This window comes from Cornus florida, unplaced genomic scaffold (genome assembly GCF_030987335.1).
Source record: "Cornus florida cultivar Cherokee Brave unplaced genomic scaffold, ASM3098733v1 CherokeeBrave_3.0.0_Hap2_Chr02, whole genome shotgun sequence".
In the NCBI taxonomy this organism is placed as follows: Eukaryota; Viridiplantae; Streptophyta; class Magnoliopsida; order Cornales; family Cornaceae; genus Cornus; species Cornus florida.
The window spans coordinates 7,601,204-7,617,765 of NW_026775572.1; the positions used below are offsets into that span (position 1 = coordinate 7,601,204).

A 16,562-nucleotide genomic window follows, 5' to 3' on the forward strand; every position below is an offset into this window, starting at 1 on the left:
TTCACTTTCGTACCACCATCTCTCTTTTCCTCTCTCTCTCTCTTACACAAATACACACGTATATATATACACACACAAATACACAAACATATATATGAAGATTATAAAGGGAACATTTCTCAGGGCATGCTCTAAAAAGTGGAGAAAGATGGGAAGTAGAGTCATACCTTCTGCAGTCTGTGAGTACTGCTATCAATGGGCTCTATGGCGCTCCACACAAGAAGAGAACACTATTCCAAGAGATGTCCCAAAGGGTCACTTGGTAGTCTATGTAGGTGAACATCACAAGAGATTTGTAGTAAAAATCACCTTACTCCAGCATCCACTCTTCAAGGCATTGCTGGATCGGGCTCGGGAAGAATATGATTTCACTGCTGACTCAAAACTCTGCATCCCGTGTGATGAGAATATCTTCCTCAGTGTTGTTAGATGTGCCACAGCTCCACATGATCGAAGGATTTCTCTGTGCCTTTGACGGGGTCCATCAATGAAGCTCTTCTTATATTTGATTCATGAGGTTAACTACTAATATAGAACAATATATATATATATATAGCCATAACCTGTTGTAGATTATGCTGAATTGTAATGTATATTCACTTTCCTATAAATGTATTTCGATCAAGGATGGTGAAAAGCTATTCTACTCATCATTTATCCTTCTCATCTGTTCAAAGTGTAAAATGCAACTAAGCCAGTCAAATATGTAAAAATTTTGCCTATGTTATTGAATAAAAGTAGACTCAACAAAACCTTAATTCCAATGTAAACAACATGCACCTTCTTCTCTACCGAAATGTCTAGTACCATATCCTCCGTAAATCCTAGGCATCACCAGATAGATCAAACTAGGCAAAAAGTTACAGGTTTGGACATCAAGAAACAGAGCACTTAAAGAATTGGTCCTATCCACCCAGAGTACAACACTGCCCAGTAGGTCACAATATCCCTTGCAGCTGCAGTGAAAAAAAGCTTCAACAGGAATTGATCCCGCTATTACTCTTGAAAAGTCGCAAAAACTGTTCTCATTCATATTGACACCAAAAGAGGAGAATCTTCAAAGTAAGTAATTTAACTTGCAAAGAATTTGGGTTCTATGATGTCGAAATATATTACATGTTAAAGTATATTGTCAAAGGTACATTTAAGGGGCACACTGTTCCATTTAGAGACTAGACAAATCATACAAACTAAGCGTGGTCCCAATAATTATTTAAGAGGCCATTAAGTAGTGATAGAGGGAATAATTAGAATCAGATCTAACCTTTAACTATTATTTTGCATAAAGCGGCTGCTCTAAAAATTGAACACACATTCTCATGCTTGTGTCAAGTCAAACTCTTACTGTTGCACCAAATAATGATCCCTGCCTATCAATATTTTCTTCCAATGTCCAAATTCGAGATTGAACTTCCAATCTTGTGTCCTTTCCCGTATATAAATTGATCTAGTTTGTTTCTTCAGCATGCCAACATACATGTATGCAAGGACTTGATGCATATCATTTAATCTAGTTGCTTCGATAATATTAGAAAATACAGCTTAGAAACACAGCCTTATCGTCTTTCTTGAAATTTCAAATTCAAAAAGGTATTTCTAATCACCGATACTAGGCTAGTGATTTCTTATTGCCTTTCTTGAATTTTCAAATTCAAAAACGTTTTCCTTATCACCATCACTAGGCATAGTGATTCTGTTCCCTCCTGCTTATCATTCTAACTCCTCCGTTGCAACATTATCCAAATAGAGTAGCCAATTCACCATGGCTCTTTTCTCAATTCAGAGTCCCAACATGAAATCTAAATGTCTTACAGTCTTACTAAGCCGTTATTTAAGCCTTTTTCTTCTTTTATCTTTTTATATCCCTTGCTTCAACTCCTGTTTGCAACCCCTTTTATGTACGTATCAGACACAGTATTAATTGTAGGGTTCAATTCTTTGTGTTGAACAGTAAAAGGGGAAAATTAAATATATCAGTACAATTTCATTCAAACTACACAAACTACTTTGAAGAGATTGCTAAATGTTAAAACCTACAACTAATGACAAAACCAGTCTAAAATGGTTGTGAAACTACACAAAGCAATTAAAATAATCAGGTTAAAGATACGATAACCTGAGTCCTGCGGAAGTTCATAAGACTAGAAAGAGCCATAGACACACTCGCTCATGATCTTCTGTTCAAAAGAGGGTGGTGGATACTGGTAGCACGTGCAATATGTTCAGAATCAAGATCATAATCTAAAAAACTCCAAATCAACAACGTGAAAAGGATGGCAAGACTATGGTTACAAGTTACAACCATGTTGTACAATCCTACTGTAACGAGTAGGCGCTTGCCCATTTACCCAAAAGCTTAAGTTGTTGGATCTGCATATCATCCCATTTATACACAATCACTCTCGCATCCGGATCCGATGTGGGACAAATCTCCCCTTGTAACATTCTCCCTCACCCGAATTTGCAACGCTCTCGTTGCGTTTGGCCCACCCTGCCTACCCTGGTGGCTCGCCCGGACGCCTTCTGGACCGGGCGCTTGGCATGGCACCGGATTAAGGATTGGGTCTGGCTTTGGCTATGATACCAACTGTAATGGGTGGACGCTTGCCCATTTATCCAAAAGCTTAAGCTGTTGGGTAGGGCTGCATATCCATCCATTTATACTCAATCACTCTCCCATCTGGATCCAATGTGAGACAAATCTCCCCTTGTAACACCTACCATCCATTTCAAGTCGGTCTTGCATTGGAGGATCCTATGTAAACATGGTTTCTGACCAGTGACCACACGAGAAAGTAATGGACGCAAAAGGAAATAAACCATTCATTATATTGGGTGCCCAAACCCTTCAAATAGTGAGGACAATTGCATTTATTGCCTCGAAAGATATCAATAAAATTCACAACAGTAAAAACTCCAAATAGGATCGGAGGATAAAAATGCTATTCAACAACAATAAAAAGAGATGGGAGGGGTATGGGTGATAAAGGGACTCTCAAGGAGGTATCGATGGAACTAAAAGCACCGTGAGGGACTCAAGGTATTTTCTTGAATTGCTATAGACATCCAAGGAACTTAATACAGTTCCAGTGGAAGGAATGATGTCCTACAAGTTTGTGGATTGGAAGATAGACGTCCAGATTAAAAGAGAGAGAATGGCAAGAAGAGAACTCAGAGGAGAACCTTTGACAACCCTACAAAAGCAAAGGATTTGAAAATAGAGTAAGTCTATCAAGAGAGCCCTCTTATAGCAAGAGCCGTGGGCTCTCTTTATTAACTGCTGGATTGAGATAGTTTTGAGATCTGTGAAAAGTAAAATGAATATTTTAATAAATCTTTCAATCCAACAGTCAACATTCAACAAAGAGGGGTCATGCTTCTCATGGGAGGACTCTCTCGAAAGCCTTACTCTTGAAAATAATAGTTCTCTATGTTGATTTGTAAACATCTAGTCACAATCTAAGAGAAGAGAGGGTGCGACTGTCATGCCACATGGCTTCAATCTTACTTTATACAAAAGCAAATGAAGGAACAAAAGAAGCAGCAACGTGAAAACACAAGCATAATACTCTTCTACTGAGGCAACTAAAAAACACAGGGTACTAAAACATCAATTATCAACTTACAGCCAAACAACTAATATGATCAACTCATTCTTGCTCCCTATTAAGTTTGCTTCTAGAAGCTTCTTCTCATCTACTGGCCTTTCCAACAGCTAAATTACTTGCATAATTTTAGGCAGGAACAACGCTAGCGACACCTCTATGAACTCCATACACAAATCTAACATGTAAAATAGAAGAAGGACAAAGTGTCACAAATTGAGACTAAATAATATTTCTCATGTATCTAAAGAACCAACAGATTAGACCAGAGGATCCAGTTTCTCTGAGATCATGAGACAACAATGAAAAATAAATGCAATCAAAATAATTAACAAAGAAGACACAAGTGCAACTAAGATAAGCCGGATTTTCAAAAGAAAGAAAACATACAGTGATTAGATTCTAAACTGGCATCAATTCTACAACCTGTATTCAACTATGCAAAACCTCCTTTCAAATCTTTGCTATTATAAAAATAGTTGCTATTCTGTCAGCACCAGAACTCAAATGATTACTCTACAAAAGCCTCAGGGTGTAATTTTATTGTACATTTTGTGGGTGCATATTTAGTTATTAGCTTCAGTCCCTATTATTAAAATGCTGATCGAACCATTCACTGGGAGGGATCGACTGATTTAAGCAATCCACACTACAGCCACCTGATAGTTGTCCTTCTCCAAAAAGGTTCGCTTATGGGGAATCTAAAGCACTTGGAAGGCTTTGGAAGTTGGAACCAAGCGGGCGCATGAGATTTGCGACAGAACTATGTCTTTTTCTTCTCTCTTAGTGCATGAAAGAACTTCTGACTCAGGCACCAGCACTTTGAGGAGTGCCAAAGAACACTGTTTTCTTATCATAATTGTGAAAGTGATTATTTAACCAACAACAGATCCATGGAGGTCTCCTCATAAGGTAAAAAGCATAAAAGAAACTAGCTCTTGCACATCACCTGAATGCTTCTTCCTTCTTAATACATAAATCAGCCATCACATTATACCCTTCATGCTACCTTATTCTAACTCTATAACACAATATATGTTTCCATGCTTCTGAGCCCCATGATAATGTGGCTCATATCATGGGGCTCTTTTTGGGTCTACCACAAGAGTTAAACAACATAAGAGTGCCTTACAAAGCAGAAGCAAGGTGCACGGAAAAAGCCCATACACCAAGCAAGATGATGGTAGCAACAATGGAACGCCAATACAATTGCGTGAAACAATATATACATATATAAAGAAAGAAAGAAACAAAACAAAAGAAAATCCAGAAGCGTTTTTCTGACCATTTATGCCATCAATGCAACATGAAAAAAAAGTAAAGAAAAGAAGATTGTTCTCTTATATACTACATTTCCATGAACAGCATAAGTGAGACCCATGGTGATGTAAATCATGACTATTCCCTAATCACTAAGAAAAAAATACATTGCAGAGCATAAGAAACCAAGACTGCAACAAAGTATACACATGACTCATTATCGTAAGAAATATTCACAAGTTATATATTGCCTCAAGGTAAAGTACATACAACACATTGCTGGTGACATCATAAAACAATGGCACTGCTGAATCACATTAATTGCGAAACAGGAATACAAGAAGGCACCGAAACATTACCGCTATTATAGCGTCCAGTTGAGGACTTGAAGAATTCGGTCAATCAAATCCCACTGACTATCATCTAAGGCCATCAACAATAAAACCCTCCAACTCTCTCCGCCCAAATGTCCTTCCAAGAGAAGTAGCATCCTTAGACCTCACAGCAAAGTAGAATATTAACCAAGCCACCATAAAATAAACCTCCATCACTGACTGGAAAGCAGAAGCAAACAATTTTCCGAAAAAATCAGCCAAAATCCATCTCGTGAATGACCCACAAAGCACAGATTCCAAACATTTGATATTGATTGCCTGGTGTAACATTGTTGATAACAAATAACACCCTTCTCTTACAATCTCCCTCCCACTCCTTCTCGAGTCCACAATAGCAACCCAGGAATCAACAGAAAAAATAAAACCCACAAAAGTGTCCAACAAAAACCAAGCAAGCAAAAACCCAGCAAGCTCCTTATCGAATCCCCGAATCCACTGAGGTGAAATTGAGAAAGGCAGCAATTTCAACCTCACAAAGATTTTAAAGAAAGAGTATTGATCTTCGATTTCTCCAAAAAAATATAAACCCAGAAGCTGGGTCAATGCGTCCCTGACCGCCCATTTCATAAGAATGAACCCAGAAAGCCTTTTCAGACCCAATCTCGAACCATCCCATACATTCCCAGCAAATGATCGATACCTCCCCAGCAAATCATTCACTACAGAGACGAATGCAATCCCAAGAACCCACGAATACGTGACCAGAAACCCTAGAATCACATAGCTGTAGGCTGCAGACAGTAAACACACAAGAAAGAACACCGCAGCGGCGTCGCGGCGTCCGAGCTGCAATCCATTGATAAAGAACCGCAAATCCACAACCTTTTCGCCCTCATCTTTTTCTTCTTTCACCGAACCATTCATTTTGTTTCCCTCATCACCACTATTGCTTTGATGATGACTTTCGTCTTCCACTGGTTGCAATGAACTCTCAGGGGCTTTGAGAGAGAAGCCGGAGCGGACGATTTCCGAAACCCTAATTCCGTTATCAGAGACGGAATCCGAAAACCCTAATCTCGAATCGAAGTTGTTGAGAATCAAGAAACTGCCATTGGAGTGGGTTCTGTGGATGTTGCCGAAGAGGGAGCGATCGTTGTCCTCGTCTCCGGAGAAGAAGTCGTCGTCGAGGGTTCCGACGCGGGTGAGGTGGAGGAAGGGGCGGCGATGGCGGCGGCGGTGGACGAGATGGTCCGACGGGGACGATGAATGGAGGGTCTTGCCGGAGATGTCGATGCGAGAGAGGAGGGATTTGAGAGAAGGGTCCCGATCGATGAAGGCGGTGACGTAGCGCGTGCCGTTCTCAACGTTGGTGCGGAAGGTGAGGATGAGGAAGGAGAGGAAGAGGAATGTGAAGAGATGGGAGGTGAAGATTGAGGTGGTCTGTTTGATGACTTGGGCGGTGGTGCGGTGGTCGAGGTGTGGCGGTGATGGGTGGTGGTGGTGGTGGTTCATGACGGGGGTTTTAGGGCTGTGATGAGTGTGATGATGAATCGTTTGATTTTTTTTTCTTTGTGATTTCTCAGTGTTTGATCGGACAAAGTGATGAAATCTTGTGAACAAGTTCGTACAAGATGAGTTTGCCAAAACGAGTAGGAGGAGTTTCAGCATCACGCGCGACTTGTGTAGCGAGTGGAATACACGCAAGGCAGTATGAAAGTATATATGTGTGCGCGCATATGTAATCCATATATTAATTAATTAATATGATAAATATTTGTTTTATGGTTGAACGTTGAACGATCTCTAATCGGTGCTTTTTATCTCTTTAGATATCTGAAATATCTTCATGTGAATCAGTACAGTACATTTTTAAGAACAAAATTTTCTGGAATTTTCTTTACTTTACCCTCATTTTCAATTAGAAGAAGGTCTTTCTCTTAGAAAATAAAGTATATTGAGAAAATTTGTAACAAATTACAGAATCTAAAATATCATGAATAATATCAGTAACGTAATATTTTGAAAGATATGATGTTATATATTTTGAACAGTTACATTGTAATTATTTCAAATTTTTGTCTATTTATGAAGTTGAGAATGATAGAATATATTTCAGAATCATTTAACTTGAAAATAATAATAAATATCTTTTTTGGGTCAGATATTATTACTTACTTGAAATGTGCAGAATGAATGGTGCAAATATAATTTTTCTTACCTTATATTTTGAATGTTATTGCTTAAGAAAATAAGAGAATGTTAACTAGGCTTAAGAATTTCCATTCACCATTGGTTTTTGTCTCCCTATCAAATATCAGACTGTCCATTGAGATGTTAAATTAATGCACTACTACGGTGATTGAAAGTGTTATTTACTAAAATATTTTTATATAAAAAGAGAGACCCTATATAATATAAGTCATAACTCGATGCCTTTCACACTACAAAGTACAAACAGGAGGCATTAGCATCCTAAGTTTGACTACTCTCGTTACCCACCTTCACATCACAAAATATATATATATATATATATATATATATAGCTATACACACGCACAGACTCTACTTTCTTGGTGGCAAAGGACATGTGGAATTGTAGCCATCCATCCCACCCCAACTTCAACGCAGCCATACTCTGTTGGTGAGAGTCCATTTAAGTGCCACGTTGGCTTGTTAGATGTGTTAATTCTCAAATCCAATCTAATAAATGTTACACATGAAGTCACTGGACATGTTTTTCAATAACGGGAACTTGATTATGAAAGGTCAACAACATTCTTCTACAAGAAAAGTGTACAATATATGGGTTAAAAACAAAACAGGTAGCCTCCCCAATCTCTTATGGTCCAACTTAGTATGCTCACGAAGTTGGTGCCAGGCATTACATAGGTTGGAAAAAATTGGTTTTCAATTGTTCTGGAAGAACAATTGCATTTTTGCTTAGGTGTGTGTAGGTGAAGTGATTAACCTTTCAATATGGGATTCCAATCATATTTAGTTGGTCTAATTACTCACCCTAGTTTCACCATATTATCATCCAAATCATTGTGGGCAACAATTTGATCTCCCCATCCCAGTTATTTTTTTTTATTTTTTTAGAAAAAATAACATTCTGATTTGAGAGAGAGCATAGTATGAGGGGAATGGAATGGATAAGAGAAAATATATGTGAAGCCTCTTCGGTACAGGTTTGAGTCTACTACTATTTAGTGTAATTAAATTGAGAAATGTACACCATGCAACAACAATAAACAACAATGTAAAAATGTTGTATCTGAATCTTAGATTTAAATTGTCTAGTGCACCACATAGGATTATTAGTCATGCCAACATGCATTTGTTAATAAACTTTACAATTGTTTTATAAAACAATATCTTACAGTAGTCCTGCATATTTGAAGCATTTAAATTTAGGCGTAGCTGATGAGAAAGGGAACATAGCTCCTGAAAATGAGGGGAATGGAATGGATTCTAGAGGAGAAAATATATGCAAATCCACTTCTGTGTTTGAGTTCACTACTGCAACGGGTCCATTTACCCAAAAACTTAAACCATTGGGTGAAATTAACACCCAACCCATTTATACCCTTTCACTTCTTCATCCAGATCCAACATGGGACATGCTCCCCCTTATTACAACTTCCATTTAGTATAATTAAAATGAGAATGTAACACCATGAAACAACAGTAAACAACAATGTAAAAATGCAGCATTTGTTAATAACGTACACATTTTGCCGAGACTCAAAACACTTATTACAATGTGGCTCTATCACGCTCTCACAATTCTGATTAAAACAGATCCTGCTTTAACCCCACAACATATATTTCAACGACTCATTCTGACTCGAAAGCATTGGTCTGGTATAATGCATTCTAATCCTCCACTAAAGAGAGGATGCCTGTATATATATTATAGGTTGGAGTCACAATTATAACAAGAAGCCATGCATGTGCTTTGTTGACCCCAAACACGTAGTCACAAAGTTAGTTCGCACAAGAAATGGGAATGACAAGGAATCGGTAAAATACAGATATTAAAATACCAGAAATGTGTTTTCTCAACAATCAAAATTAAAACATAGAGATAGGGCCGCCATGAGAAGCCAAAAAGAATGGATCAATTAAAATCAGGCTTCTCTGGATAAGTGCAGCCAGACCTTTGGATGACGACGTTTGCTGCATAACAACCAGCCCTCACACAATCTTCAATGGGTTTCTCTTTAACCAACTGAGACAAAAATCCTCCCACAAATGCATCCCCTACAGAAATGAAAAATGAATATTTTATAAAGAAGTTCAATACACCATTGCGTTTTGAGTACTTCTGAAATGAGAAATGGAATCAGAAGTATCGTGCATGAGCTTCTTATAACTATTTGAGTTAGCTTCCGATCTTCCATAATGATTTTTACTTATTTCAGGGAATATTTTCTCAAATCATAGCTTTGAACTACCACAAAATGTTTACTAGACTCTAGCTTTTTATATAGACATGCAATTTGTTAGGCTTTTCTGTCACAGCATGAGTCATTGAGAATATTAATAGAGCACGTACCTGCTCCATTAGTATCAACGAGTTTTTCTTTAGGTAACAGTATTACAGGGAACAGTTTCACCTTCCCATCCTCAGCAACAACCACTGGATCTGCACCCTGAGTAATCACAGTTATCCTCTTGTGTGTTCCAGATGCCTTTGGCCACTGGGAAATTTTTAAAGCTATCTCCTCAACATTCTCCGTCTGAACATTTAAAGCATCCAAATCATTTAAACAGTTAAGAAACAACTCATAAAATCTAGTACCAACCATACATTACCTCCCAGCCATGAACCTTTGAGAAGGTTCTTGCTTCAGTCTCATTTCCAAAAACAAAGTCCGTATACCTAAACCTCAAAAAAGGATTAGCCCACGTCATCATTTGCCCACTCAATTATAATAGTACCACGAAACAGATCAATATACTTACGGCAAAACTTTCTCTTGTGCATCCTTGAAGAACTCACAAATAAATGGAGCAGAAAGGTTCATCATGAAGACCTGCGGAAGAATGAAATATAAATGCCATTTCATGCAGAAGCTACTGCAAAAACAACAAATAAGAAAGAAGCTTTCAATTATATGTTGATGATATACCTTGTTTTTGGCAGCTGCATGCTCGGCAACGAGCTGTATGGAGTCTGGGGAAACAGTGAGAAAAAATCCAGCAATATAGACATATTTGGCCTTCTCAACTGTCAAAAAATAATCATGTTATATATATATATATGTAGACCAGAAAAAATGGACCAAGAATGAAGATAGACAGAGTACCTAATGCCCAGTTTTCTGGTCTCTTCAAATGTTCAATTTTGTAGCAATTTGCAGCTGACAAATTGGCAACAAGTGACCTGCACATATTGCAAAATATCATTAGTCCAACTGGAAGAAAGTCTTAAAAAGCCAGCCTGTGAACTCTGAACAAGGTTTAAGGGCATATAGCTTATTCAAACCTGATAAGTTGAATGACAACAACCAAAATGACTTAGCACTTATTCAAGGATTTAGTGTCCACAAAAGAAGTGCAACATAAAATACAAATCCAATCTATACTAAAAAAATAAAATTAAAAAAAATGCAAAATTGAAACCGTTGGCCCCTGGCTGATGTACAATTGTTTCCTACCATTAGATCATTGACGTAGCTAAATCGTAATTACTCAGAGCCGGACTATATAATCTGAATTAATACTTTCTATTTTCACAACATTTGGTAGCTGAATTATGTTTGTGCATCAGTCAATTTGCTCCATTTCCATTCTGTATATAAATATTACATTCTTGCTGTTACGTCATTCTATGTGTAGTTCACATTAATGCCAAGCACTAAATCCTTTGAGAAGTTCAGATATGAATTCTAGTTTGCCTGGCTGCAAAACTCGCATTTGCAAATCATGCAGTTACAAAATGACTTTGAAGAAATCAAATTCACTGACAGGAGCAGAACAACAAGTGACAAGGCTGTCAGTTGCCATCATCGGTGACCCAAAAAAAAAGAAAAAGAAAAGTGACATCACAATTGTATTACTCATAAAAGGATCAATAGGCACAGAACATTCTGGAGGGGTAAATAATACTATCATATAGGTAAAGGTTTTACTAATCAGAGAAAAGAAAAAGGGGAGCTGTTTAAATTATCAAAGCTAACAACATACAAAAGCGGATAATCATTAGGGCAACAAAGTGGACAAGGAACAGTACAGCTGACTCGCGATTCTTAGACATGGTCAAGACCTTTGGATATCATGAGATGGTCAAGACCTTTGGATATCATGAGTGCGCATAGTATTATAATATAGGTAACAGGTTCAACTAGTTAGCTCATTAGAGCTCAGGCATATAATTTATTTTGTTTGCTGGAACAAAAAGCTATGACTATGGCAGGCAATAAAAGGTATTGCAAAGCAAGTTTCTGTAAGACTAACCTTTCACCACCCACCACACAAACACCACAAGTACCCGTTGGTGCAGACTCATCCTCATAATAGTGAACCTGAATGTCATCGCATTTTCTTTGTCAGTAACTTTGATAAATTAGTGTTCAATGCTTAAAAATATGAATTTATGTTTAAAACAAATAATGAATGAATAAATGAGTGCATGAAGAAGAATAAAGAATATACATTAACGCCAGCTAGTTTTGAGTTTTTCTTCATCTCCTCCCCGAACTTGTCCTTTCCAATGCAACCCATGTAACTGGTTGCACCAGGGATTTGAAGCATCCACTGCAAATGGTAAAGTCAACTCAGTCTGTTGTTATGACACAATATATCATTGGATTGCTTAAAGCCACAATAATAAATTTGAAACACACCTGAGTAACTCTGATTGAATTTTGAGTAGCACCTGTGCATAATAAATTTTTTGAAAACTTGTCATTAATGAATAATTTTATGCCAAAAAAGATATTATGGCAGTCATTTTTCAAGATTTCAACATTTTCACAATGGCCACCTTACCTCCAGCAATGCACTCAACGTTGTACTTGGATGCCATTTCATCATACCTGAGAAGTGCAACCACATTAATATTGATTCACTAATCAATGCGGAAACTAATTTAATCATAAATGCACTCTACTATATCATTTTCTGATTACAGAATTAAAATTGTATCATGCATTCTCCCCCTTTTCGAATTATATGATCTATGCATGTTAATTCTTAAAGGGTAAAAAGAGCCAAGGACACAAACAAAAATCCAGTTTAAATTTCGTTCAAAGTGCCAAAGTAATTGGCAATTTTTAGTCCACACCTTTCCTAGTGAGGGCCATCCTCCATGACAACAATGCTCAAGTTCTAAATTTCCTTTTCTGCCGACAATTCTTGCCTTGTTATTGTTCTGACAGAGTAATCTCTCCTATTACATCAGCATTTATCAAGAGACTTACAGTTAAATAACATTCAAAGCAGATAGACGGACCTTAGTATTTTAACTGTTTTAAGGTTAACTAGTTTTTTGTACTGAGCATGCAGCAACAAACACTAGCTTTTTAACTTGCTGGAAAACTTATGTTAAAACTTAGCTAATACCACCAACTAGGCTTGCTACATTTTCTTATTATGTAATATCAAGTACACATGTCTCAACTGGAGTCTGGGACCATGGTTTCAATTATCAGCTTTTAAAATTATGTAACACCATTACCTCAAGCCAATATAGGGGCTTACTAAAATAGAAAAATCAGACAATGATTATTTGTGCCATTACGAGACTTTTGACACAACTATAGTTTGAAAAATGACATATGTAAAAATCATTTTGCCACTTACTATTTCCAAATTTCAACATCAAAAACCCACTAAAAACACACCCTAGTACTAGACATACTCCCCAAAAGTTATGATATGCAAGATGTTAACTGATATCTTGAATCAAGAGCTCGAGAAATTTCATTTAATTGATACATTTTAAACTAAATTGAACTTGTTTTTGTTCTTTTCCTAAGCTTGAACTTGTTTTTCTCTTTTCACTTGATTTAGGTTAGCTCTTATATATAATTTTGTTTGATTTTAAGTTAGATCTTTAATTCCAGATTCTACAATCAGCTGTCGCAAAGAGGATGCATGGGGAGAATATTATTTTTCCTTTTAGAGAAGTATATACTCTATACTGTAATTAATTAATATGAGAATAGAAAAGCATCTTCATACGCTCATTTAAACTCTTTTTAATTTACAATCTATTTGCTAAGTTTCAAATTTCTTTTCAAGTTTAATTTATCAAAAATAAAAGTAAAAAAATTTCTTTTTACATTAAAGAATCATCTTTAGAAAATTCATAAAGGAAGATGTTAGAATTAAACATGTGTTTTGACACTCTTTTAGAGGAGTTGTGCATTGTAAAAAAAAAAAATTCACAGCTTCAATAGCCTTATCCGTTATGTTATATCTGTTATACCCTGCACCCACATCATCGCAACATTTACTGGTACAGTAACCTATTATTTAAAACCTTAAGCAAGACCTAAATCGTTCTATTCCTTCACCCTTTTCCTATGGTGTGACTGGAGATACCAATCATTTTCTAGGGTATTTCAGCTGTTTGGATATGACTAAACCCACATAACATTTGGCATGCACCATGTAGTCCTTGCGAATGCAACGCATCTCACAAGGTCAAACAGGCATTTGTTATCTGTAATTATTTCAAGTTACAAATTGACAATTGTTAATTAAGATGAAATCAAGTTATAATCCGTTGTTATAATGTTCAAGAGGTCATTATTCCTCTTTCTTCATTTGCCCCTTTTAACAGCTTAAAATCGATGAACTATTACTTAAAGAGACAATATGATTCTCAAATTAAGATAATGGTCTATTCTTCTTCACCACTGATATCATATGTTTCAATTAGATTAGTTGTCATTTCACAATTCAAACTGTTACAAATCAAAATCAATAAACATTTCATGAAAATGCATCTGTGAAGTAAAAAAAAAATATATATCTATAAAAAATATCTAAAGTTTTGTATGACCAAGTCAACGACAGCTATCAGTGATTCATATGGCTTTAGATGAAATGGAAATGGGAAATAATCACAAATAAGGCCAAGAACCACCAGAATTATGATACCTAACTTAAAAAGATTGAGAATCAAAAGAATCTAGGAATTATCTTCCACTAACTCTTTTTCCCACAACAAATACAAGTATCCCAGTTGTATACTTCATTGAGGAATGCAAACATGTATCCCGGTTGTATACTTCATTGAGAAAAGCAAAACCCTAAACTATATGAATGAAAATTTCAAAGCAGAAGGGCAGTTTGTGGACATCACATATGAATTCGAAAATGAGTTACTTACATAGGTGTGTGCTTGTCCTCTGCAAGAATTGCATCATTCAACTTGATGTCATATCTGTTAGCCAAAATAAAAATAGTTTATATTTCAAACCCATTCAAGTGTAGTATAAGATAGAAACCTAGCACCACCCCAACCAAATGGTATTTTTAACATTTTAGGAAGAAATGAAATTGAACAATATATCAAACAACACCACCAATGCTATTAGCTTGAGATGTAAAAGGGAGGCAGCTACTAAATAGACCAACAGCTGTATACAACATACAAGCATGCAAAAGGGGTAAAACTGATTACAAATGAATGCATGTACCACCAAAAATTTAAAATGAAATTCAAAAACCAGGTGGAGGAGGAAATTACCAATATATAAAAATAATAATAATAATAAAATAAAATAAAATAAAAAATTGACAATTAGAAAACAGGACAAAACAAAATTTGAAACTCAATCATCTTAATAGGGTAAATAACCGCATTAAATAAGAGGCAATATATGATTGAGCATTTACTTATCAAATATATATATATATATATATATGATTGAGCATAGAAAATGAAAATTTTCTCGTCTATAGAATAAATATGTAAGAAATTCCACGATAGAATATCATGGAATACTGATCTAGCGAGCACATAATTCCAGCCACAAGAATTAGCAAAAAAATCAATAAGATAAAGTAATCAGAAGCATGTAGCTACATGTCTCCAATCTACTTAGAATTAACAAAGCTAAATACAAGGCAAAGAGTGATCATCTTTGATCTAGTCCTATATTAACAGAAATGAAGTTGAAACACTGAGATCTAGATTTATGCATATACATAGATCGTGAAGTAGTACATACATAACCATACAAGACAATCAAGCTCTCTCTCACACACACAAACACACACAGATAGAGTGGGTTCGCAATGTCCAAATAAAACTGTTCTTGATGAGTATAAGACTTTATCAAAGATAGCTCAAAGTACATGGCGCTAGAAGCATTCAAGAGTGACAGAATCGTCAAGGCAAGTACAGATCTCAGGAAGTAAAAACACAGAACAAAAAAAGAGACGATTTCAAATCGAGTACTTTCAGATATCAAGCACAAAAATAACAAATGTAACTAGAAGCATCAAACTACCAAATTCCAATTGTATATATACAATATTGGAACAAAAAACGAATCAGCATCCAGATCTGAGCTGTCCAAAGAAGAAGAGAGTTTACTTGTTCAAGAACTCCTGATCGACGACTGCCAAGATGTCCAGTAGTGGATTGCCCATACCCAATAGAACTCCCTCGTACTCCATTGCTGCAGATTGAAATGAGACACGGAGAGTGGGAGAGAGAGCAGGGTGTGAATGAAGCTGCGTGTATATATATATATATATATATATATATATATATATATATCAGTAGAGAGAGACGAGTGGGAGAAGACTGAAGAGGGTAGGCTAATTCAGATCTCGAGGATCGTATTTAAATATTTTTTATTTATCGGTGTAGTGTGTTGGGTGCCTCGGGCCCCGATCCATTTTCTAGATCAGTCTTTACATCATGCAACAATTAAATTACATCACAATAACAACAATTTTTAAAAATATTTATTGCACTAATGCGACCTAACAACTTACTTGGTTTGTATCTGGAATTAAAAATTATTACTATTTTTATTTTTTTTAAGAAAGAAGTTATTTTTTTGATTTTTAAAAAATTATTTTTATAATAACAAACCAAACATATTCATAAACCCCGAAGAAGTGAATAGTGCATTTCACATTATTGAAATGTTCACTTAAGAAGATCATATTGTAACACTTATGCTGTGTTCGGTAAAAGTATGGAGAAAAAATAGAAATTAAGGATCAATCTATTTCCCATGTATGTCTCATCGTCCCTTCTTCTCTCCTTTCTATCAATTTTTTTTTTCTTATGTCTCATCATCCCTTCTTCTCTCCTTTCTATCAATTTTTTTTTTCTTTTCTACTGAACAGAGCTTTATTATCGATTAAAAATTTAAGAGTTTATACA

General features: G+C 36.0%; 3 protein-coding genes across 3 annotated transcripts; 1 reads left to right on the forward strand and 2 right to left on the reverse strand.

Moving 5' to 3' along the window:
* Window positions 1-732, forward strand: LOC132285225 (protein SMALL AUXIN UP-REGULATED RNA 12). Its single transcript, XM_059787397.1, has one exon. It carries the CDS (start codon window positions 95-97, stop codon window positions 473-475), a length of 381 nt encoding a protein of 126 aa, XP_059643380.1. The 5' UTR covers window positions 1-94; the 3' UTR covers window positions 476-732.
* A 4,356-nt stretch (window positions 733-5,088) lies between these two features.
* LOC132293408 (uncharacterized) lies at window positions 5,089-6,831 on the reverse strand. Its single transcript, XM_059790880.1, has one exon. It carries the CDS (start codon window positions 6,710-6,712, stop codon window positions 5,285-5,287), a length of 1,428 nt encoding a protein of 475 aa, XP_059646863.1. The 5' UTR covers window positions 6,713-6,831; the 3' UTR covers window positions 5,089-5,284.
* Window positions 6,832-9,062: 2,231 nt separating this feature from the next.
* LOC132293410 (adenosine kinase 2) lies at window positions 9,063-15,983 on the reverse strand. The gene is made up of 12 exons (XM_059790883.1): window positions 15,759-15,983; window positions 14,547-14,600; window positions 12,197-12,243; window positions 12,052-12,083; window positions 11,861-11,962; window positions 11,663-11,730; window positions 10,513-10,589; window positions 10,336-10,433; window positions 10,169-10,239; window positions 10,019-10,085; window positions 9,759-9,942; window positions 9,063-9,463 (listed from the first exon to the last, which is right to left on the reverse strand). Exons 1-12 carry the CDS (start codon window positions 15,839-15,841, stop codon window positions 9,321-9,323), a joined length of 1,026 nt encoding a protein of 341 aa, XP_059646866.1. The 5' UTR covers window positions 15,842-15,983; the 3' UTR covers window positions 9,063-9,320.
* Window positions 15,984-16,562: the final 579 nt, after the last annotated feature.